Source organism: Carettochelys insculpta, chromosome 9 (genome assembly GCF_033958435.1).
Source record: "Carettochelys insculpta isolate YL-2023 chromosome 9, ASM3395843v1, whole genome shotgun sequence".
Classification (NCBI taxonomy): domain Eukaryota; kingdom Metazoa; phylum Chordata; order Testudines; family Carettochelyidae; genus Carettochelys; species Carettochelys insculpta.
This window is the reverse complement of record NC_134145.1, coordinates 19,838,928-19,863,864: the sequence shown is the minus strand read 5'-3', so window position 1 is coordinate 19,863,864 and position 24,937 is coordinate 19,838,928. Positions and strand designations below refer to the sequence as shown.

The window sequence follows — 24,937 nt, the reverse complement described above, 5'->3', positions numbered from 1 at the left end:
TTTGCCCAGCCTGGCATTGGGTCAGGCCCTTCTGCAGCAACAGTGGTAGGGCTAGAGTGGTGCAAGCCCTGGAAGCACTCTGTTTTTGCTTCTCCTCCCCAAGGTATTTTTAGGAAAAGTCAGCGTGAATTTTTCTTTATTGCCCATGGCCTATCCCAGACTTTTTGTCACAATTGCTTTTAGTAAATCTTAGTTTAGGAGTGATTCATTACTGGTTTTTCTGAATGTGAACAATCCCTGCCAATGGTTCCACATGGACCAGTTCACAAACTGGTTTGTTCACAGGATTAGGACACAGCTAACAGTTGTTCATGGGGAAGGTTCTTAGTGGTGGGCATTTAAGCTTTTACTATTTTATTAAAGCTCTTGAATTCCTAGTGGTAGTAAAATGATGCCTAAAACAGTGAAGTTGGATGTAATTCAGTGCAGCTGTTGTTATGTTGTCTACTACAGCTCCTGCCCCTGTTATGGTAACACACGAACACCTCACAATCTTCTAATGTCTTTATCCTTTCAATACCCAGTAAGAGACAGGCATACTATCAGCATTTTTTTCCTGACAGAAGGCCTGCCAATGGGGAGGGAGCAAAATGGGCTATTCCAGGGCCTGGTGATTTAAAAGTACCCAGGGCTCCCAGCAGCCACAAGAGCAGCTGAAGCCCTGGGCCCTTTAAATTGCTGCTGGAGCCTGGGGTGGCAGCCAGTGGGGTAAGGCAGCCCTGCCCCTTCTGCCTAAGGCCCTGTCCTTTCCAGAGCCCTGGAGCCCCTGCCCCCACATACGCACCTTGTCCAGCATCTGACAAAGCCTGTTGGCAGCCCTGATTAACAGGGAGTTGAGGTAGAGAGAGGAAAAAAATGACTTGCTTAAGGTCACACCAGAATTCTGTGTCAGAGCAAGCAACTGCACCTACCTGTCTAAAGTCCCAAGCTATTGCCCTAATCACTGTCCTTTTTTGTGTTAGCTACAAATAAACTGTGCTCACATAAGGAAGAAAAACCTCATCAGGCTCAGAGTACTAAGTTAAAAAAACAAACAAACTAATCTTGTCCCTGTTAAATTACTTGGAAAGTGAATGTGTGTTTTTTGACTCTTCCCAATATTTTTAAATCAAAGGCCTGAATATATTTGTTGGGAGGCTATTGGGAGTGGTTGGTTTTTGTTTGTTTTTAAATGTGGAAGTGGTTTTTGCTTCCTTTTTTTCTCCCATAGAAATAATAAATCTTGCTTCTGTCTGTTGGCAAACTTTACGGGTGACTCAGAAATGTGGAGTGAGATTATTTTCATTCTACAGAGGAGCCGCCAAGAGCCCAAACCCTTATCAAAGAAGTTTTCTCCAGTTCTTTAGTTAAAAGTGGTATTGTTAAAAAAGAAAAAAAAATTGTAAGTAACTATAAACTGTTTCCTCTCTCAGGCTCCAACCCAAACACATTTTAAACTTTACTGTTATGTGCACTCCCATTGGTTATTAGTGCGAATAGTTCTACAAAAGTTAAACATATGCATAAGCAACATGAAGGTCTCAATTAGGGCCGTGTCTACACTAGCCCCAAACTTCGAAATAGCCATGCAAATGGCCATTTCGAAGTTTACTAATGAAGCGCTGAAATACATATTCAGCACCTCATTAGCATGCGGGAGAGCGAGGCACTTCAAAATTGACGCGGCTCACCGCCATGCGGCTCGTCCCGATGGGGCTGCTTTTCGAAAGGACCCTGCCTACTTCGAAGTCCCCTTATTCCTATGAGCAGATGGGAATAAGGAGACTTCGAAGAAGGCGGGGTCCTTTCAAAAAGGAGCCCCATCGGGATGAGCCATGCAGCGGCGAGGTGCGTCAATTTTGAAGTGCCGCAGCCGCCCACATGCTAATGAGGCACTGAATATGTACTTCAGCGCTTCATTAGTAAACTTCGAAATGGCCATTTGCATGGCTATTTCGAAGTTTGGGGCTAGTGTAGACACTGCCTAGGTGTTGCTTCTGCTGATGCCAGTAACACTCAAAATGCCCACACTGATAAAACCTGAAGCTTAATTAAAGAAATAAAAGCAGCAACCTTTCCAGGCCATGTCAGTCTGTAGCTTTACAAAAACAAAAAAGCAGTCCTGTCACACCTTAAAGGCTAACAATATAATTTATTAGGTGATGCACTTTTGTGGAACAGCCCTACTGCTTCAGAGACAATTTTCACACATACTTAATTAGCACAAAACCACACCACTGTTAGGGAGTTACTACAGCCAAAATTTGTGTCCTGCCTACAGTGATTAACTGACCTACTCTTATCCACAGGTGCTGTGAGAAAGGAAATTGAGAGCAGGGGAACGTGGGATTTAAGTGTTCTTTTGTTTGTGAGTCTAAAAAGTGAGTCTATATATGAGAGGCTGGGATGAGGTAGTGTGTGGGGTAGTAAGGATAGTAGGAGCTCCAGCAGCAGACTGCTGCAATAATGAAAAATGGCAATGTAAAGCTGTGTAATTGAAGAGAATGCATTTGAGCAACATGGCATTATAAAAAATAAATGACCTTGCAGCTGAAAGTGATGAAAGTAGCAGTAAGGAGACCAGAAGGGCATATATGGCTACAACAGAGGTAAATTTTCTTTTTTTTAGTTCTAAGAAACTGGAAGGGATATAGAATTAACACTATTGTATTTGCAGTAAGACTTGTATTTTTTTGCAGTACAATGATGACTAGAGATTGTTTGAAGACTGAATGTTTTTATCTTCTGGATGTTATTGATTCACTTGATACTCAAAAATGTTTGTAAGGTGACATTTTGAAAGGCATGTCTTGTATGTTTGTTAAGAACTCTGTTATTGCAGTGTCTAGAGAACACTGAGGCAAGCACTACATATGGGTTTGTTTTTCTTCTCTGAAGAGGTGGTAGATGTAGGAGTTACAGCGACCATAAATGACTTGCACAATAAGAAAGTAGTGTGTGTATGTGTTGATTTAAAAACTTCACTGGTATGTGTAATCTTGCATGACTAAAGAGAAATTCTGTTACTTATCCAAACTGCAATTAAAAAGGACAGCATCATTTATTGTTGAAGTAACTTCAGTAGCTAATTCAAGGGCAGCAGCAGTGTGCACAGATCTAACTGAATTAGTTTATTCTACATTTTTCCTGCTACTTTGTTTATGATATTTTAAAAGCCTGATTCTCTAGTCTCTTCTGCAAATATTTTAAGGGAGAGGAACCGAAATCAAAACCTTGAATCTGTTGCCCCAAACTCTGGATAAGTTCAGGTCTGAAGTCAAGCCTTGTGACTTTTGGGCTCATATGTAACTTTCTGAATGAGACTTTAATGAGAAGGTTTATATTTTCAAAATCCTGTATAAGACTATGGTTTATCTTCTGCTCGTTTTTATCTGATACCTACCGTAAACTTCAGGGCCCATCTCTGAGGTCTTTTTCTGCAAGTATATAGTGTAGTTAGTGATACAGCCCATTTGCTGGTGACCTGGGATTTCGTCCCATGAAACCCAAATGCCATCTCCTTTTACGGCTGTGTAAGGCTGGGGGCCAGCTGAGGGGGCTGCAAAACACAAGATTTTCTTTTTAAGGACAAAGGTTTAACATAACTTAAACAAAATGTCTCAAACTGAAGAAGAACAAGATCTTGCCTTTCTGTTTTGAGTGTCCTCTACCTGAAGCCTTCTGTCCAGCTCTCTTGCTATAAAGTGCAAACACATTGATGTCATAGCAGATGTTCTGCCTTATGCCCTCTGAAATGAGAGGTGGTGGATATGTAGTCAATGGTAGTTTTACTAACTAATTTTATTATGCCTACCCAATCATCTAAGCAGAGTCTTTTTTTTTTAATTTTATTACATGCAATCTTTATGTTCTTCCATACAGCAGCTCTGCATCATTTCTCTGCTCTGTGTAAGTAACTTTAATGTTTGCGAAAGATGTCAAGCTGACAGTCCTGTAGAATGAAGCCCTGTATCTAGCTATGGCATGGGTTCTGCATGGGGCACCACAATGGGAAGAAAAGTCAAAAGTTTGAAACAATTCTCTTCAGCCATTTTGGAGAAATAAGAAAGTACAGGAGAAAACCAACTGTTATATCATATATTATTACCCTGTCATATATGGTTTTGCTATAGCAGCCTGGTGATGGCCTCCTAACTCACATATGCAACCATGGAACAGGAGCATCTCTCACCAGAATGGTCTCTGGGATTTGAGATGTTGCTAGTAACTCATTCTCCTCCTGGAGAGTACAAGATAGTAACAAGAACTAGATGGTTATTTTCAGGTCTACTCCAGAGGCAGCAGGATCCTTACTCCCAAAGGCCTAACAAGCCAACAAGGAATAATACAAGTACAGTATATGGGAAAGACTATAGCAATAGTGACTAATGCCCCTAGACAATCCTTCAGCACACTTGGCGTGGACTCTATGGTTCTGGTGGAATTAATGACAGTCTAAGTTCCCTTGTTCATCAGTTTCAGTGTTCAGGTTCTGTCTAGCACTCTTTTTAAATCACATGGAAGGGATTATGATGGACTGTGTGAGAACTGACACAGAACAGTCCATTTACCAGTACAATCATGCACTGAGTCACAGACAGTCTAATCTAGTGCAACTAAGATCATTAATAGCAGCCCCTAACTTTTAAAATGCTTTAAATACTGTAATGCATAAGCCTGATCTAGTAGAAATTAACAGTGAATCAGGCCTGGTCTATGCTAGGAGGAAAAAATCAATTTTTAGATATACAATTCTTGGAGCTGCATTTCTCATCTAAAAACTCTTTTTGCCACTATCCACACAGAGGGAGGTTGATGTAGATGGAAGAGTTTCCCCCATCCCTTGGTCCTCGGAACTGCCATGAGTACTGTGGTCAGCAACAGTGTCATGTCAGTTCAATTTAGCATGTCCCCACTAGCTGCGCTAAACTGCATCTGGGAAGATCAGCCACCAGCATGTCTTTTTCCTCCATAAGTGTAGATGTTCAGAAGCATCTGAGGGTACAAAGAGTTTTCTAATTGCAAGGATAATTACCTGATATTATTGTGGACGAACTAGATGCTGGACATTTTATCCAGTTCAGATGGGGTTCAGGGCTATGTGTCCCTGCCCACTCCACTATATATCCATCGATGAAGGCTGTAGATTTAATGGGAGGGTCCCAAATAACACAGATGCTGTTATTCCCTATTGGTGTAACAGAGATGTTCTGTGGAGGAGGTAGATCTTAAAAAAGAAGAGAGAACCACAACAAACTTGCCTGTAAAAACTCCCTTACACTGTCACTTATTTGAATCTGTTACTCATACTCAGTTGTATTTGGAGTTGGTAGGATGAATGGGATCTTACTGTTGCAGCCTTTCTTTATCACAAAGTACAGATTCCTTGGTCAGCAGGAGAAGCACTTTGTGCTAGTCTGATCACAACTAAGCAGCTAAAAGTGTGTGGTGGTTTGGCTATTTTTTTTTTTTTGTATTGCTTTCTTGTGGCATGGTATAGCAACTGGAGCATTGCTAATTTTACTCATTAATGCCTATCCCAGGGCTCTGGGATGATCTTTACATGGCTTCTACCTACCAGCCATTCTAATAAAGCCCATACTTCCACCAAGGGTCTGGAACACATGTAGGCTACAAAAAACGTAAGATTGTGCTTTCAGACACAGGGCTACATTATTCTCTTCTATAGGAAAAAGTATAGGAGGAAGGCTCATGGCAAAAGAGGGTTACTAAGTTTCTGTTTACCACTGACATATGACCATGCTGCAGACCTGACCTTGATACACCTAACATGGTAGAGTTGTGTCCACTCAGCAACCTTTTTTCACAATACAGTAAACTCTCGAGTTATGTGGAGGTTGCATTTCTGCAACCCTGTGTAACTCAAACTTTTGTGCAAGTCGAAGGGAGACAGGAACTAGGCTGCCGCCTGGTTCCTGGCTCCCTTGGGGTTGCAGGAACCAGGAAACTGACTTAGCAGGACTGGTCTGTTTCCTGCATCCCAGCATGGCAGAGAGCCCCAGGAACCTCGTGGCAGACTGATTCCCATCTCCCCGCAGCTTGCCACTTGCGGGACCCTGGAAACTGACCAGCTGGTCAGTTTCCTGGGTCCTGCAAATGGTGGGGAGCTGGGAATCAGGCAGCAGCCCAACTCCCCTCCCCAGCTCCACGTACAGATAGGGGAAACTTTTCCCCTCTCCAGCCAGTGGAGGGCAGCTGGGAACCAGGAGCAGCCTGGCTCCTGGCTCCCAGCTCCCTTCTGCTCCTTGGAGCTAGGACGCTGGCCAGGGCTGCTGCCCTGCTCAGTTTCCTGGCTCTGCAAGCAGATGGGAGCCAGTAGCCAGGCTGCTGCCTGGCTCCCAGTTCCCACCACGCTGGAGACTGGGAAACTGCTCCTGATAGGGGTGGCAGCCTGCTTCTGTTGGGGTGGCAGTGGCATTAACCCAGGACACGTGCAACTTCATTGTGCATATCTTGAGAGTTTACTGTACAGACATGTTTTTATGGTGTCTTTATCAGTTTCTCCTTAGGCTACATAAAAGGGCTTACATTAACACATTCACTGTATGTCTATGCTGTACTGCCTCAGTTGGGGAGAGCGTGCTCTACATGGTGCTTATTTTGCTCTGTGCATTTCCAGACAATGTGAATGTCCTACTGTATAAACTTAGGAAAGAGTCCCCTAGAGGGGCCTTCCTATAGCTAAAAATGAATATTAATATTGGGCTACAGGAACACAACTATGTGCTAGCCTATGTTGCAGAAAGGGATGAAACCAGGATATCAGAGTTCAGCTGCTGAATAGTAACAGACGTTTGAACACAATGTGCTTAGAGAGTCATATTGGTCACTAATTACAAACTCTGTGACAACTTATAGCATAAACAGCAAGCTTCATAAGCACTAATCTTAACTGTATAAAAACGTAAGGGCATTGAATGACCTTTTAGCTTAGGCTGCTGTAACACAAATGCTGCCTACTTCAGAACACAGTTTTACTCTCTTTGGAGCAGGAGCCAGTATTTCTCATAACTCAGGCAATAAAGGTGTTTACCTAAAATACTCAGATTAGTAATGATGGATGTCAGAGATGAGTTTCCTTTTGCATTATGAGCACAGACAGTTATATTGTAATCCATCTTGGGGAGGACCCGAATGTAGTGGGTTTGTGTGGTATAGGACACATCTGTTCTAGGACTCTTCTGGGTTAGAGATTGAAAGGTCAATGTGTAATGCAGGATCTTTCCTCTTGCTTCTGACTTGCTCACAGCCTACAAAGAACGAACCTTATTACTTTCACCATTATTTTCCTAGTAAAATCAAAAGCAAGAAGTTTGCCAAAACAGTTAATTTCATTTGAAAGCAATGGCTAGCTGCTCACAGGAAAATCTGGTGCCTTTGCAATAACCTGTGCACAATGTACATACAGTAAAAAAGTTCAATATAGTACCAAACTAAAAACATAAGCATAGAAATGCATGGCAGCAGCAGAAGGTATAACTTCTGATGAGGCATTCTGTATCAGCTGTATTCAGATCAGCTATTTGTAGCGGGTGTATTCTGTTTTTATGGAATTATTAAACAAATGCAGCAACTATTAAAGGATGAGCACTGGCCATTAGGCTACATTTAAACTTAGAATTTTTTGTGCTGTCAATTTCACTGGTGATAGGGAACACGTAAAAGAAAAGTGCTGTTGTAGGTACTCGCTTACTTGCTTTCACAGGCATCAGAATGTTTACATTTGTGGTACTTCCACTACAGATGCAAGCAGTGTCCTGAAGGCAACTACCCCACAGCTCAGCTATCTCAATTTTGACCAGAGGACTTGTGGGAAGGGTGGATGACAATGGGGCATCCTGGATCCCTGCACAGCTGTCTCTCTCCCCAAACACTGGTCAGTCCCAGTAGCTCAGCATTGCTGCAAACAGGAGATTGTTTGTTTCCTCTATTGAACAGGTTTTGTCCCTGATCAATTAAATGACCACTTATCAATAAATCAGGAAGAAGAATTCCTAAGTTCCTGGGGTTTTACAGATGGAGTGGGGAACATCTGGTTACTTGGCATCAGAGCACAAGAGGCACTGGCTAGAGTGGTCACCTAGGCACTGTGAGATACCCTGTAGAAGCTAAAAGCTCTGTAAACAGCAAGAACGTATCCTCACTTCCACATCACTGCAAAAGCATCACCTGGTAAGAGCCATATGCTTCTCATGGGCTGTGTCTACACGGCAAAAAAAACTTCAAAGTAGAGCATCTACACACACCCTACTTTGAAGTTAAACTTCAAAGTAGGGCACTAGTCCATTCCCGGGAATGGACTAAGGACTTCAAAGTTGGGCTCACTACTATGAAGTTAACTTTGAAGTAAGGGAAGTGTGTGTAGACTCTCTGCTGGCTACTTCAATGTAGTGCCTGACTTCAAAGTTAACTTTGAAGTTAGTTCTTAGTGTAGATGCACCCATGGAGGTGGTGGTGTGTGGTTTGTGTTTTTTTGCAGTGAAATTTAGTTTCACCACAAAAAGCTATTGACAAGTGTAGACTTTTCCCACAGCTTTTGTGCAAAAAGGGACTTTTTCCATTTCAACTGGCCAGTGTAGACATGCCCTTAGAAATGGTATTGTGAAGACTGGGGAACATTTACCAGAATCCTGCCATTTTTATGATTTATCAAAAAAACTGCAAAGACAACCAGAAAGAGATGTAGCAACCCCTAATGTTAACTGGAAGTGTGCTGGTATGATTTCCCACCTACTGATTAGAGTGTGCTGGAAATAGTCTGCTGTATAATCCTCCAAAGTAGCATCAGGCTTGCAAAGTTTAAAAATATATCGTAAACTGACTCAACAGTACTTTTGTTATGAACCGATCTTCAATTTCTTTGAGTCTCTTTAGATGCAACAGGCACACCTTTCTTTTTCTTTTCTGTTAAATTCATACGCAGATGCTATTGTAACCCATGTTTGTCCCATGTGGCAGTGCTAGACCACTTCACAGAGAAAGTGTCCTCTACAGCCTAAGATGAAGCCCCCTTGCCTTTATCTCAAGCTGTAGAGGCACCTGCACTAATCTCCAGAAGTCCGGGGTTCAAGTCTGCCTGTGGACAGTTGCACTATCATGATGAAAGGGATGTGACTCTGTGTAAATTTAAGGTATCTGGTATCAAGTCTTAGGGAGCTCAGTAAAGCTGTATAGAATATGATAGGTCTTCTATCCCTGCTACTGGATTTTATAAGTTGGTTTCAAATGTGATAGCTTATAATTCTGTAGAATGTCTCCTTAAGGGACATATATATAGAAACACTTTAATCCAGCTTTCTCTCTCTGTAGAGGGGAGAGATGGAAAGCTGGTATTTTGTTTTACCACAGCCCCTACAATGACACACATTCTTAGGTCCTCTGTGGTGGTTCTGGGGAGACTAATACACTTTGTTTCCCAGAGCTGTCTGTGTAAGTGAGCAAACCTGACTCCATTCAAAAATCAGGAATAATGTAATTATTTGCTAGCTAACATTGTGTGTATTGAAACCCTGCCCCCTGCACCCACCCAGCTTGTTTTTTTTCCTTCTGCTCAAATGTGTTTTCCAACAGGTAATCAAAATTATGGTTAGCTAAATTCCATTCAGTTAACTAACAATCTTAAATTCCTAGCTATCTCAGTTTACTGTGAATTGGTCAAGTAGCTCCTTCCCCTCTGAAAATGCCCATTGCAAAGTTGTAGCTCAGGTGGCATCTCATGGGCACATCTTCTATTGTGACAAAATGACTTAGATGCCCCTGTCAGAGAAACAGGCAAAGAAACAGGAGGTGGAAATTCTGTCTGTGAGAAACATACCAAAAAAAAAAAAAGCCTGTAAAAAGATTCTAACTGCTTCTTCTGATGTGAAAAATAACTAATGAACATCATCCTGAGGCCTTTCATGGTTCTGGAAGCATGGATTACATGGATCACAACAAAAGAAGCAGTAAATCCTAGATCTGACTGTTTGCCGAATACAGCAAAAGAAAATGGATTTTTGTGTGATATGAACTCACACTAGAAATGGGCTACAGCTTGTCTGTTAAAGGCTTGACTTCAAGCCCACTGACCTCCATGTCTTTTTATATAAGCCAATCAGGCCCTAATTCATAATCTGCTCTGACAGCAGTTCAGACAGTTGTGATTTCCCGGAAAAAATTTATACCAAACTATCTGATCGAACACATCTTTCACATGCACGTATTCCTTATGGGGAAAAAAAGAACTCAGGATATGTGAATGACTTCAGGAGCTGCTGCAGTGGCCACCAATCATCATCATTGTGGTCTGTGACCAACCTGAAAGACAAACTGCCTGTTTGTTCAGTGTGTTTTCACATTTTCCAGAGCTTGATTCAGATCTTCAAGCTGACTATTTTTAAGAAACTCAGCCACTATTTCTTTCAATAATCATTCACAGTAAGGTAATTTTTTTTCCTGAATGAGACAGCTATTTATAGTAATAGCAGTCTCTGCTAGAAAATGACATTCATATCAACAGCTGTCTTTTGTAATAAGTTTTCACTTCCTTCCTATCTACAGTCTAGAATCTACAGGACATACAGTAACACCCTAGCCATCATTTGAAATCTAAGACTGCTTCACTACACCCCTTAGTATTAGAAATTACCTGGTCAGCAGTGATGGAGGTCTGACATTTTTTAATTAACAAAAGCATGTTCATTGTGACTTAGATGTAGTGGCTGCTGTCAATAACTTACAAATACAGGTTTTCCCTGCTCCTTGATATGACCCATGAACTGGGGTCACCCAATAAAATGATTAGGCAGCACAGATTTAAAACAGGTAGAAAGGAAGCTTTCAGAACACACACTCAACTTGTGGAACCCCTTTGCAAAGGCCAAAACTATAATATGCTTCAAAGAAGAACGAAATAAGCTCATGGAATACAGGTCCATTAATGGCTATTAACTAATATGGTGAGAGATGCAACTCCATGCTCCAGATGTCTCTCGCGTCTAGTTGCTGGACATTGGGTGTGGGAGACAAGGGATGGATTACTCAAGGACTCCCTGTTCTGTTCAGCCCCCAAACCCCACAAAGAACCTGGCACTGGCCACAGTCTGAAGACAGGATACTGGGCTAGATGGACCTTTGGTCTGACCTATTCTTACTTTCTGCATATTAGAAGATAATGATATTATAAATAACACTGTAAAAGAGATTTCAAAATGTCTCTTTCCCCCAGCAGCGGTGGAGCTGAAATTTTGGGGAGGGGGATGAGGATACGGGTATTGTCTCCTTACCTTCCTGGAAGGAAGAGGAGGAGGTGGTGAGGGAGAGCAGCCTTTTTAAAGGCAACAGGTGGGATACTTACTCCTCTGATCAGGTGCCACCATTCCTACTGAAAGTCTCTTCAGCACAAGAACTGACTTCTTACTGCTCCCACTTCACATGTCCCCTGTCTGGTGAGCCTTTGGATTTGCTTTCTGATCAGAGTTTCCTCTCCTCTTTGGTCAGCTTTCAGAAAGGGAAAGTAGCTCTCCTCTGCTCTTAGCCGCAGTTTTTTTCCTTCCTTTTCTAACTCACTTCAAACATATGATAAGACATATAGAAGAGTGAAAGATAGGGACTGTATGCCCACTTCAATATATTACCTTAGTAATATCTTACCTTCCAAAAAAGAGTGATATTCTGTGTTTGAGAGTCTATGTCCTTCTTGAGGTACCAGACATCTAACAACCCAGTTGGCACTGGTTTGGGGGAGAAAAAAAATATGACTACACTTTGATACAAATCTGCAAAATATTGAAAGACATGAGAGAGAGAGAGAGAGAAATCTAAATGAAATAGAGAAGTTGTGGGTTTGTGTGTGTGTGTTTTTTTTAAGCCACAAAACCATGCAGCCTGAAATCCTTAGACCCTTTTTGAAATTACTGTACCTAGTTTCTGAGACTACCATGAGAGGCACTCTAGAAACATTTTAAGATAGGCAGATTGTTTAGTGTCATGACTTTAAGCACAAAGAAAATAAGACTCTAGGGCATCCATCCAAACCATAAAACTAAGACATTCTTAAGATACCTTCTGCCTACCATTCAGTTTATAATGGAGTGCTAAAAAGATTAGCCACTAATAGTTGCACAAAACTTAGAGTCAAAAACACTTCAGCACTAAACCATTAAGTTCCTTGTGGTTAGGCCACAAGCATTCAAGCACTGGACGATTTTTTTTTTTTTTTTTATTACGGGTTCAACATCTGCAAACTTTGCTTTGGCGACTGAAGAGAAATTAACATCTCCATAGATAATGTTCTGATAGGGTTCTTCCTTTACCGTTCACATCCTCTGTGTGACTTTCTTTGTAGAAAGAGCACTAGATCTCAACTCAATGGCCATGGCTACCCTAGCATCCCCCTTTCAAAAGGGGGATGCTAATGAGCCACTTTGGCAGATGCTAATGAGGTGCTGCCATGCATATGCAGTGCCTCATTAGCATAATGGTGGCTGCGCACGTTTCAAACGTGCTAGTTTCGAAATACATGCTGCCAGTGTAGACAGGGGGCCTTTTGGAAGGACCCCCTGGATTTCAAAAGCCCCTCCTTCGCATTTGGTTTCAGCGGCACTTTCGAAACGCCTGCAGCTGTCATTATGCTAATGAGATGCTGCATATGCATGACAGTGCCTCATTAGCATCTGCCAAAGTGGCTCATTAGCATCGAAAGGGGGGTGCTAGTGTAGCCATGGCTAATAACAATATACTGTTTCTCATGTTACTGAAAATAAATACTCATAATGATCAATGGTGTTTAAAAGCTGCAGTTAGCTCAATGAAGAAAAATGTTCATGAAAGACATTTTTAAGATTTAACAGAAATAAGACTGCAGATAAGCTATGGCTAAAGGTTTTTCAGTTAATACACAGTAGCAAGAATCAAGTAAATTGATGAAGGAAACCCAAAAGTTGGTGGACGATGTGGTCAAGTAGTTCAGAATCAGAAAAGTAGAAAGATAGGAAGAAAAAAATAATAAAACAAAAGATGCTATAGCCTGATTCTTCAAAACCAGGACTATCCTTGGTGGAGGCGGGGGGACTGGGACAACCTTCCCCAATGCCCCAGGGATGGCAATATCCCTCCTGCCTCACCCTTCCCCCAAGCCCTGCCTCTTCTCTGCCTTCACCCTGCTCCTTCCCTGCCCTTCCTCAGGGCATTAGGAACTGGGGAATTACAGGGGGCCTGGTGCTTGGCAGTAGAAGGTGTCAGCCCTTCCTCCTTCACTCGCGGTGGTGGAAGCTGGAGCAGCCCTGCAACCTGCTTTGCCTTGCCCTGCCCTGCCATCCCTCCCAGCCTGCTGCACCCTGCTTCTCCACAGCAGCAAGAAGCAGAGTACCCGGGGGCATCCCCAAACCATCCTATGGATGGGACAGCTCTGTTCACATCTAATTTCACTAATGTATGCTGAAAGAGGAACACCAGAGCTCAAGAACAGACTTTACCAATAACCCAAAAACAAAAGCAGGAGCTCGTGGATAAATCTGACTGGAACTGAATGCAAGAAAGATATCTATTCTAGATTATAAAAAAGCAATGCTAAGAACTGTTACCTCAATCACCTGTAAATCTCCCATAGCCTTATTAATTTTAGCTAAATTTGGACGAAAAGTAGCATTGGGAGAACTAAAGCCTGAGCACTATTAGGGGATGATATATAGAAAGGTATCCAAAGGGTGAAAGCAACTTAAGGAATTTGTCTCCTGAGTCGATTAACCCCAAGTATTCCAAACTTCAAGACTATTTTCACATACATCCTGCACCAGAACAAACAAATTCCAGAAGGGTGTTTTAAAGTAACATTCTGTGGCAGAACCAGACACTATATGGAAACCTGACGAGTAAAATGTATTGTATTCACTAAAAGCAGAGCTTTGAACTTTGCACATTGTCATTTTTAGTTTAGTAATGTAGCCATTTTGTACCTATGACTCTGCTCAAAACTCCAAGATCACTTAGAATGAGGGTAGAACAGGGGTCAGCAATCCCCTGGCATGGATTCTAAAAGAGGCACATGAGCTGATTTCATCAGCACTAGCGGGGGAACTCAGCTCCACCACTCCTCCCACATGCAGCCAGGAGCTTGCTCAAAGCCATGCCTGTGGCTCAACAACAGACCAGCGAAAGCTACCAACCACCACCTGGTGGTAATGGTAAAGCTCTGCATCTTTATTAATGAAACTGTTGTAAGCAGGACTATCAGTGACTTTAAAAAGTATTGCTGGCACTCGGACTGGACACAGAAATCAAAAGGTCGAATTTCAGCACTCCCCGTTGTAACGGTTGCTGACCCCTGGGCTAAAACGTACTCATTGATTACTTTGAGATTATATTTATCTGGGAAAAGCGTAAATGCTCTTCTCCCCCAGACTGACATATTACCACTTAACTAAAATACTATAGCAACCCAATATACGTACAAAGGGTTACAGGAAGGAAATTACTGGGAGGGAGAAAAGTTCACGCTGCTTTCTTGCATCAATCAATGCTGCTTCGTACAGAAAATGATGCTATCAGTGGTAGTAAATAGGATAAGTCACTGTAAGATGCTGTAAGTTTTATAATAACTTACAAGTATATCAAAGGCATATGTAAGATCAAAGGAGCTGGTGTCAAACTAACAAAACTTTGAGAGACAGACTTGGGAGAAATTTTCTTCCTTCAGAAGAACTGAGAATTTTGTACTATGTGACTTCACAGAGGGTAACAGAAAGAAAGCTATGCTAGTCTAGACACTATCAAAACAAAAAAACAGTAAAGTAGCACTTTAAAGTTAAACTGGGTAGAGATAGAACTCTAACAAAACAATTTATTAGGTGAGCTATCGTGGGACAGACCCACTTCTTTATGGCTTTGGTCTGAAGAAGTCAGTCTGTCCCACAATAGCTCACCTAATAAATTATTTTTCCTAGTCTTTAAAGTGCTACTTTACTGCTTTTTTTTGTTTTCACAGAGGGTAGTTTTGAAGTCAAACACATGACCTCACAGCATCACACATCTGATATCGGAGCTAGCACAAATTTATTAATACTAATTCTCTTTAAGATCTTACTATGTGGGAACTGTCCTCTATTTCTACAAAGAGGACTAATGGCAACACCTCTCATTCATTTCCCTACTTTATTGTGTATTTGGCTGTTCAGAACTCCTGACCTGATTCTGCTGTTTCAAAATTGTAAATCTGAAGTGATTCCACTGATTACTAGGTAGAGACAGAACACTTTCCTGTACAAAAATACTATTTTGTTTAAATGAAAATGTTCTGCAGGAACATGTCAATATAGTTGAAATTGACAGATACTATGCAGGTTTCCAGTGGAAGCCTGCCTGGGTTTCCTGCCAGCACACTTGGATCCTCAGCAGGAGAAGCTTCAGACCAGGACCTGAGGACCTGAAACTCTAGCTTTCAGCACTGAAGCTCCTTGGCAGCATCTGTTCCCAAATTAGTGGCTCATCAGTAGTCTAGGCTTCTGGGGTCCCCAGCTCCAGTGCAGTGCATCAGGCAGACTGAGGCTTCCAGGTTAGCTCCTCAGCATTCTTAGAAGCCCTGGCTCCTGGGCACCAAGAGCCTTGGGAATACTTCAAAAAGATCAAAATGGAACAATGTTCCAATTTCCAATCAACATTTTGTTAATTCCTGTTTTTTCTAAAGTTTCCTATAAATTTAACTTCTGTTACATTTCCAAAGAATTATTTTTGACCTTTTTTGGAGTTTCCCAATGAATAGGAATTCCAGTTTCTGACTTGTTCTAATTACACTAAAATCTGCCCCATGCTTTGCATTAATTAATATTAATCTGTTCTCAAACACTTTCTAAATACATCATAGACAATGGATGGAGACAAACTGCTCATTTTATTACCTGCTTCTGGAGTCTGTATTCGAAATGTGTCACTCCAGTTACTCCATAATCCTCTGCTAGGATGAAATTTGCAGCAAACCTGAAATTCATACTCTGTATATGGCTTCAGATTATGTAGATTGTATCTTGTAGCATTTAAAGTTTCGACCTTTAATGACATTAAATGGAAAGTATTTAACCCAACTACTCAAAATCTGAGGTGGTTTCAAACGATCACCAACCAGGCTTCCAGAAGCCATTCTTCTGCCTGATTTGGGAGTTTAGGTGTCAACTCCTTGCCCAAAGAAAAGCTTCCTGGAACTGCTACAAAGCATGTGTATATGCCTACCATTTTATAACAAAGTACATAACTCACAGTGACTCCTACTGATGGATAACTAAGTTTCCTAGGTTTAGAAAACTTTTTACCACAGTACTGTCAAGTTCTGGAGTTCCCACAAATCCTTATTTAGCTAGTTACTGTACTAACTATTCTCTTGCAGAGAAGAAACTGAATACAATATTTAAACCAATGGCAAACGAATTCAGTGCAGCCTTGAATAACCCTTTTAAAAAGAAAAGTAACAAATACAGTAAAAGCTCTGTGATCCAGCACTTTACCAACCAGAAGGCTCATAGCCACCATTTCTGACATCTCCCACTACAAATCTTCAGTCTAGTAACAGGGATTAGTATATGCTGGCAGATTATGCAACTACACATCTTGCGCTTGACTGTCTTCTGTCCTCCCTTGCTTAAAATTAAATGCCTTCTAAATCAAAAAGATTAAAATTATACAGAACATAATTTAACATGTAAGTGTATTTTGTGATCTGGATGTGTACCGAGAACTGCCCATAGTGATATAGAGGCTATAAGATAAGGTCATAAGATAACCTACTGTGCAGAAAACTGTACCACTATAGACCTAAAGTGCCATGAGAAACCAACCACTCTGCTGTACACTACTACTACTGAGCCAGTGAGTAACTGTATACTATTTTTGTACTTTATTCTTTTTACCCTATTAGAATTCTCTGAAAATTGGTATTCCACTGGTAACTATAAGCTAACTGGAATATCTGATTAACAGTCAAATTCCCCCAGCATGCTATATTACAAAACTTCCTGCATTTTGCTTTGCAGTTTTCCTATAAAACCCCCTATAGTTTGTAAACTGACAATAACAAACTCTTCAACTGTTCAATACTTTGATTTCTCATTTGGAAAAAAAAAATCCTAATATGCTCATTTTGAGGTCTGACTTGACTCCTGTTAAAAGGAGAGACTTCCACTAACTTCAGTAAAAGATGATTCCCTGATTCATCTTAACAAGAGTCGTAGTCTATAAAGTGGTAGTTCATATCTTGTAACTTGGAAAATGTGATCAGAAATTTTTGGCTTTTGAGGGGTGTAGCAAGTTACTTAATATGTTTGAACAGAGAGTTATGTCAGGCATTAGGGACCTGATCCTGGGGGAAAAAAACTCAAATGAACACTAGGCTTCACTGAAGCCAAACTATGTACATAAGTATGGGGTTTTTTGTCTGTCTTTGGTAGGATTAGGGCCTTATATGTACAGAAAATTTCAGCTCAGATGTGGTGTTGACAACATTTAATAAAATTTATTCTGATATGAATTACTACATTATCTTAAATTTGGTCACAACAAGAAGAGATGCAAATTTTGAAGAAATAAAATCAAACATCAATGATCAACTTCATTTTTATTTTCTTGAAAGAATTATTACCATATTCCAGGAGTGACTGTTAACTGGTCGATATCTTAGTCTAAACCTTTGGTTTTGTTGCTGATCATGCCAAATGACAGTACAATCTGTTGCAGAAAAGTTGTGAAATTTCACTAAAATATCTGTTGGAGAATGAGGCTTCACTAATAGCAAAGACCAAAAAAAAAAAAAAAGTTAGACATGCAATCTTAATAGAAGCTGTAAGATACAATGATGGAATATGTACTTCAGGTAAATTACAGTGGGTCCCTTTATTTAGATAGGTGCTGCTACTGTAAAGTAACAACTATATGAAACTCTGGGTGCATTTGGCAACCTTTTGAAATTGATATGCTAAGGTATATAATGGTATATTTGATTCTTCATTCCAGCTCCCCAGATTTGCTCATTTCAGAAGCAAGTAACACTTACCTATGTCTATTAACATGAAAGTGAAGGGTTCGGAGGAAGCATTTCCTAGCCTATTTGAGGCAGCAACCACAGCTGTATAATTAGATTCAAAATTCAGCTTGGTCAGTGTCAATGACCCATATTTACAATTTTCCTCTTTTTCTTCTGTGAAACTTTCCACAGATTCGAAATTCAGCTTGGTCAGTTTCAGGGACCCACATTTACAATTTTCCCCATTTTCTTCTGCAAAACTTAAACTTTCTGTCTCACTTGTTACCCTATAACAAATGAGAAAACTGTGATTAAAACCATAAACACACACACTCTGTGGGCTAAATCCTCAGATGGTACATTGACATAGCTCCAGTTATTTCAGTTGAGTCATAATGGATCACACCAAATGCGAATTCTGGCTCTGAAGTTTTTCTCTGAACAGCAAAATATTAATGTTGGCTTGAACTGTCCAATCAATGAGCTCTTCTGGCTGAAAACAGATACACCTGCTGTACATGTATCTATAGCTGCTTAAATGTCTTAAATACCATAAAGCAATGCAAGGTGTTAAATTAAACAAAGCTATACTAAGATGGCACTGGTCATATGGTATGCTTTCTCAAACAAAAATTATTTCAAAACCTATACACTTCTGGATTCCTTCTAAGTTGCAAAGATTTGGGTAGATTCTTCTGTAACAATGGGGGTAGCAACCTACATCATACTGCTTTACATCAAAACAAAAAAGCAGTCAAGTAGCACTGTAAAGACTAACAAAATAATTTGTTAGGTGAGTTCTCATGGGACAGACCGAATTTTGGGTCTGTCCCACGAAAGCTCACCTAACAAATTATGTTGTTAGTCTTTACAAAGCTACTTGACTGCTTTTTTGTTTTGATAGTATATAGATTAACATGGCTTTCTCTGTTACTAACGCTTTACATCAGTGAGATATGTGCTTCCCTGCTAGTCTTCGATTTCATATGCTTTATCAGATTGAAGACTTGATAGCAGATCTCTCTTTCTTATACAAGAACCAGTGCTTTTCTGGCTAACAGCAGAGCACAATAGGAGCCCTAGCAGCACAAAATGCCTTGTTGGTATTCAAATCCTGGTTGGACAGCAGCTGAGTCTGTCCATCTTGCCTGTGAACAACAAAAAGAAAACACCCCAACTCCCTGGCAGGTTCAATAGATCCAGATGGCTGGGAGGAGAGTTTGTTAGGTGGTAGGAAATACCCTGTGCATTTTGACTCCCTAAATCAGTGGTTCCCAAACTTTCCAGCATCATGTTCCCCTTTTGATTTTTGGGACACCCTCATGCCCACCCTCCTTTACCATCATCCAACCCCTCTAACAAAAAATTCAATTTGTAATTTCAAATAAACCCAAACTTGATATAAATATTATTTAAAATTAAAAATAAGCACAAATAGGTTTTTCTTGGCCTCTTGCAGATGCCTGGTTCAGCCCCAGCTGGCCAGCTGCCTAAATCCCATACCAGCCACCAGAGCCACCTGCCCACTTGAGACCAGCACTGCCAGAGCCGCCTGCTCAAGCCCGACGCTGCTGGGGCCAGCCAGCCACCAGGGCCAGCTTCCTCGCCACTTGAGCCCTGTGCTTCTGGGACTAGCTGCCCACCCAGTCATGGGCCAGCCTTCCAGGCCACCCGCCCAGCCACAGGTCAGCCCCCTACCTGAGCCCTGCGCTGCTGGGGCCAGCTGCAGCTCAAGCCCCATGAGCTACCTGCCTGAGCCCCTCCCTTCTCACAAAGCCAGGCACCCCTAGCCCCCATCTAATCCCATCCTCCTTCCCCACAACCCACACTCATTCACCTCTGCAGGAAGCAGTTAGTGCCAAATGGGCCTTCGCCAGCTGCCTGCTTTTTATAGCAGTTGTGCAGGGTCACCCACATAAAATGGCAGGGGCTGAGAGCCAGAAGCAAAGGCGGGCTTTTTTGGGGGGGTGGGTGAATTTCTTTACTCCCCCACATTTGGGAAACCATGCCCCAAATTATCTAGTTCTCTTCCTTGTACATACCAAGGTGGGCAGCCTGTGTGGACTTAGTACAAGGTCCCTAGCTTTCTATAGTAAGATATAGGGAAACCTAGACTCCGAGGGAGGAATACAGGCTCCTCAGTAGGATCAGAGAATCAGAATTCTGCCTGGGTTCTGAGCAGCAGGCTGGGTAATACATTTCAGAACAATGTTAGGGAAAGGGAGAGTGGCCAGAGTTCCATGGCACAGATACAAGCCATAGGGTCCCTTATTAAAAGTACTTCCAATCATGCCCTAACTGCGCAGAGAAGCACTTTCGCTCTACTTATATTGGGACAATTTGTGAATATATTCCTGGGAAGTGGAAAGCTTATGCAGCTGTCTAATATTACTTCCAGTATTGCAATATCCAGTTTCAAGGGGGAAGCATTTCTAGAAAAAAGGTACAGTCCCTCCACTGGCCTAGCCCAGAAGATGCTGAGCTACTGTGGTGCAGCATCTACAGAGGGGGAAAAAAAGTGAGCTAAATAGGCTCCTCATGCAATTAGACTCTCTTTCATGAACTTTAGTCATATAATCTCCATTACACTTCTCACCAAAAGTCTTTAAACATAAGTAGTGTCCTATCAAATTCATGGCCATGAAAACTGGCCCTTTGCGTGCTTTTACCCTATGCAAAACAGACTTCACAGGGAAGACCAACACTTCTCAAATTGTGTCTCCTGACCTAAAAAGGAGATGCAATTCTCTACTAATGTCAGAGTGAGGTGGACAAAGAGCAGTGGCTGTTGGCTGGGCACCAAGCTCTGAAGGCAGAGTCCCTCCAGCAGCAGTATACAAACAAGTAAGGGTAAGAGTAGCATACGTTAACACCCTTAATAGTGAATTGTTGCTGGTGGCTCTGCCTTCAGACCTGTGCTCTGTCTCCCATACAACAACCCTGTGACATCCCCACTATAACAACTCCTTTTTGGCTAGGACCCCAGCAATTACAACACTGTCAAATTTCTGATTTTTAAATAGCTGAAATCATGAAACTTACAACTTTTTTTAAAATCCTATGACCATTAAATGAACGAAAATGGTCTGAATATAGTAGGTTTCTACACATAAAGCATCCCCCCCTGCAAAAAGGCAGGTGGCTTATTAAAAATAAATAAGCCTTCCAGACACAGGTGGTTATTCAACTGTAGGCTTAAAGGACCTTGTCAACCACATACTTACTGTACAATATATGTCGTGTTTATGTGAGTAAGTCTTCCCTTATCCCAAGTACAAGTAAGGTGCCCATCTCTTCCATGCTGAATGCAGGATACATTTTTTGGCTGGTCTGGAGGATCTTAATGGTTGTCAATAGTTGAGATAAAAACAGGAAACAGACATTCAGAAACTGCTCTTGTTGGTTTTTAAAAAATCTGGGCAACAAAACTAGAGAGATCATGGTTCAGGCTGTACTTTTACTTAGCTCTTTTTATGGGACACTGACTTTATTATATTCTAAATTCAATTTCTGCAAGCTGTTTCCCATGGACTGATCACTGTGCACAGAACCAATGAAGTCAACTGGATTCTAGGGAACTCTATGTGCATGGTCTGTACAGGACTGGGACCCAAGGCCTGCCTACCACAACTGACCACCACTTTTAAAAAGCTTTCCTTCCACATGAGACTAAAGAGATGCAACCCAACCCACTTCACGAATATTACCTCCTATAGGCTACTAAAAACTGAGATTCCTGTTGCAGTTTCTTATTCACAATACAATTCATAAAGGAACTACTTGGAGTTTGTGCCCTCCGCCCACAAAACTTGGCGATCATTTGGAAGCTAAATCTGTCTAGGCTGAGGCCTTGTGTGTCTGCCTTTCCTTCGGGGAACCCCACATCCTCCAGTAGAGCAATGTGTTTGGGATTTTTTCCAAACTATTGCTGCCTTGGACTCTTCTGTCCCCTTCACACTAAAAGTGACATTCCACTGAAGGGACAAATATGTTGTTATAAAGGCTCATGTAGTATTTTACAAGGATGGCAGTAGTTAATGTTTATATAGCAGGCTGGCAATATATGTGTGCAGCCTGTTCCCAAAGTAAAGCGTATGATTCTACAATGGTGGATGCCCACACATGCATGGAGGGAGATCAGTTAATGGAGTACCCTGATGCATAAATCTAGCCCAAGGTAAATAATTTTAATTCTGCTTATAAGCTATCAATCACGCAGTGGACTCACTGAAGTAGTTACCCCACTACTACTTTGTGATGTGCTTCTCAGAGGCACATCACATCTGATAGTCTAGCAAGCAAGCGTTTAGAATGAGAAACAGGAAATGGCTTTGCCTTACTTCCAACACAGATGTCAATTCCACAGATGAGCTTTCCATTTGATTTACATTTGCAAGTAAATGTGTGTTTTCCATATGCAAGCACCTTTTCAGAATTATTGAAAATTAGCTCAGTGCATTGTTCACCCTGTTTTAGCTGGCATGAGAAAGTAATGTTTGATCCAGGAAGGACTACAGAATCTGTGCTAGCAATCATGTCTCCTCTCCTACAACTTTCTACAATAAGAAAAACAAAAATTAGATAATAATTACACGATCCCTTCTTAGAGCATGTAAAATCCTTTGGTTTTTATTTTGTCTGAAATTTCCCAGAAATGTGTCAGTATTTATTTTTCTTAAAAAGGGTGAAAATGAGTGTGAAATAACTTCAGTTTTTCTGGACATATATCGGGTTAATACTGCGGGACGAGAGGACAGAAAAAAGCAACAGATGACCTTGAGCTGCCATCTCTTTCCACAGTGGGGAGCTGGGTCCACAGAATTCTGCCAATGCTGCGTGCGCGCACTCTCTCTTTTTTTTTTTTTTTTTTTTTAAAAAAGACTTGAACATTGAGGAGTGGGTTATGCTGCACACAAGTCATTCAGTTCACTACCTTACCTTAACAGTCTCGCATTTAAATTCAGACAAACTTCTTATTAACGCAAACATATCTGCTTAAAGTAACATTTATTTTGCTAGCAATCGCTATTTTCATGTACCTGAGTGGTCTAAAACCTGTGGTTTAAAAAAACAAAATTAGTTTCCCTGGGCTCCTATAATAGCTTCTTTTAAAATCTGAGAATTTTGGGGGTGGGGTAAAGCCTGTTTAAAAATGGAAAATGAAGCATGTTAAGTGTTGGGTGCTTTACTAGGCAAAGGTGAATCCTTCAGCTGCAGTGACAGTACAGTTAGGACTCTGAATTATGACTTGTGCTTGGTGGTAAACTTCCCTTGATTTAAGGGACATAATGAATGAAAGTCTACTTCCTTACTGAAAAAAGCACAATCCAACAAAACTATCTTAACAAAAAACACTACACAGCCATAGTGAAATAGCAGCAAACGTGCCTCTATTGCTGCGGTAGGCAATAAAAAAAAGAAACCCACTGTCCTGCCAGGCTTGATCCATGGCAGGCCACCACCTCTGTTTACTGTGCCTGGACCAGTATTGGGCAATGTCAGCTGTCATTGGCTGTGGATCACCATTTGAAGCTAATAGAATCAGGACAATGCTTCCCGCTGCTCCCACCAGCTGTGAACAGTGATCCATAGCCAACAAGAACTGCAGTTCTCTGACACTAGTGGAGGCACAAGTAAATATTAAGTGGAGGCTCACCAGGGACTAACCCAGGCAGATGATCTGGCCCCCAGGCCAGTTTTGGCCATCCCTGCTCTACTGAATGGTAAAACTGCCTCTGAATAATGGGAGATATCCCTTATTTTTCTTTTCATATTTCCTGTGTAGACGCAAGGATAAGAAGGTGAAACACCCAGCTCAAAGATGCGTTTACATTTGAGAGAGAAAGAACTACGTACTTATAATCAACTAAAATGGGCCGTGGAAAATGGAGTAGCATTTCTATTTATTTCTTGACCTAGTCAAATCAGCCTATTTGGAAATGGATTACATACAAGATGTGCCTCTCATATAACCAAGAGAGAACCTCTAACTTTAGCTTTAACTTTGAAGAGGGGGAAAAAAAAATTACTAGCAGTTACTTCCTGTATGTAGCCTTAAATTCACACATCAAACGGAAGTGAAACTTCAGTTATAAGCAGTATAAACAAATGAAAGAGAAAGTTGCCAACAGTTACATGGATCTTAACTTATCCACTATTTAGATTTGAAAAGTGCATTCAGTAAACACCTGGCTTGATCCTCCACTGCCTTGCCTTGTAGGTTTGTTCACAGTTGCTAACCATGGCTGTACAAGGCAACCAAATCAAACCAGAATGTATGAAACTGTGACAAGGCCCAAAGCAGTGGAGAATCAGGTTCGCTATTCTTAGCAGAAATATCCAATTCACTGAAAATGGCTTTTTTTAAAATTAGAAAATAACCCAGGCACGCATTGTGGTCATGCTATTCTAATTCTCTGGAACTTAAAAACATAAGACATCTTTTCAACAAAACACTCAGACTGAAGAAGAAACAAATTAGAATGCACAGGATTTTACGACGCAAAATTTTTGTTTAAAAAAATCACATACCTGTTACTGCTTGTACGAAACACCAAATTGCGAAGTGTACAATACACATGGACAACATTTTGCTCTTTAAAGTGAAATTAATGCCTTTTACCTGTTTTTAAAAAAAAAAAAAAAGTCAACATTTTGAAACATATTACATCTGTAGCTTAGAGACACAAAAGGTGGTTTTTGCAATAGTTAATAATAAACCTTTCACATGCCTGGATAAACAGTAGCTCTCTAACCACTGCCCTCAGGATTAGGCTTACTGGGAGAGAAGGCTAGTGACCTCAGTGATTTGCTTCTGGCAGGCATGGCATCCAAGGGAATACAGGGACTAAGTATGCCTCCTTTCCAGGGATGAAAGTAACTTAAACTTCCTACAGGTACTGTCCTATCACACACCTATGCCCCAACCCTTGGGGGGAGTGGGGCTCAGGGCAA

The 24,937-nt window shown here is 41.2% G+C and overlaps 1 protein-coding gene across 1 annotated transcript in view; it reads right to left on the bottom strand.

Moving 5' to 3' along the window:
• The window catches only part of IL12RB2 (interleukin 12 receptor subunit beta 2), a 31,477-nt gene extending 6,896 nt beyond the window's left edge, over positions 1-24,581 (bottom strand). The window contains 12 exon segments of the mRNA XM_075002973.1: positions 3,383-3,538; positions 3,627-3,728; positions 5,015-5,206; positions 7,034-7,250; positions 11,632-11,711; positions 15,873-16,020; positions 17,603-17,745; positions 18,014-18,148; positions 18,218-18,270; positions 21,208-21,322; positions 22,324-22,539; positions 24,515-24,581. Coding sequence (XP_074859074.1) covers positions 3,383-3,538; positions 3,627-3,728; positions 5,015-5,206; positions 7,034-7,250; positions 11,632-11,711; positions 15,873-16,020; positions 17,603-17,745; positions 18,014-18,148; positions 18,218-18,270; positions 21,208-21,322; positions 22,324-22,539; positions 24,515-24,572 — 1,615 coding nt within the window. The 5' untranslated portion in view covers positions 24,573-24,581.
• Positions 24,582-24,937: the final 356 nt, after the last annotated feature.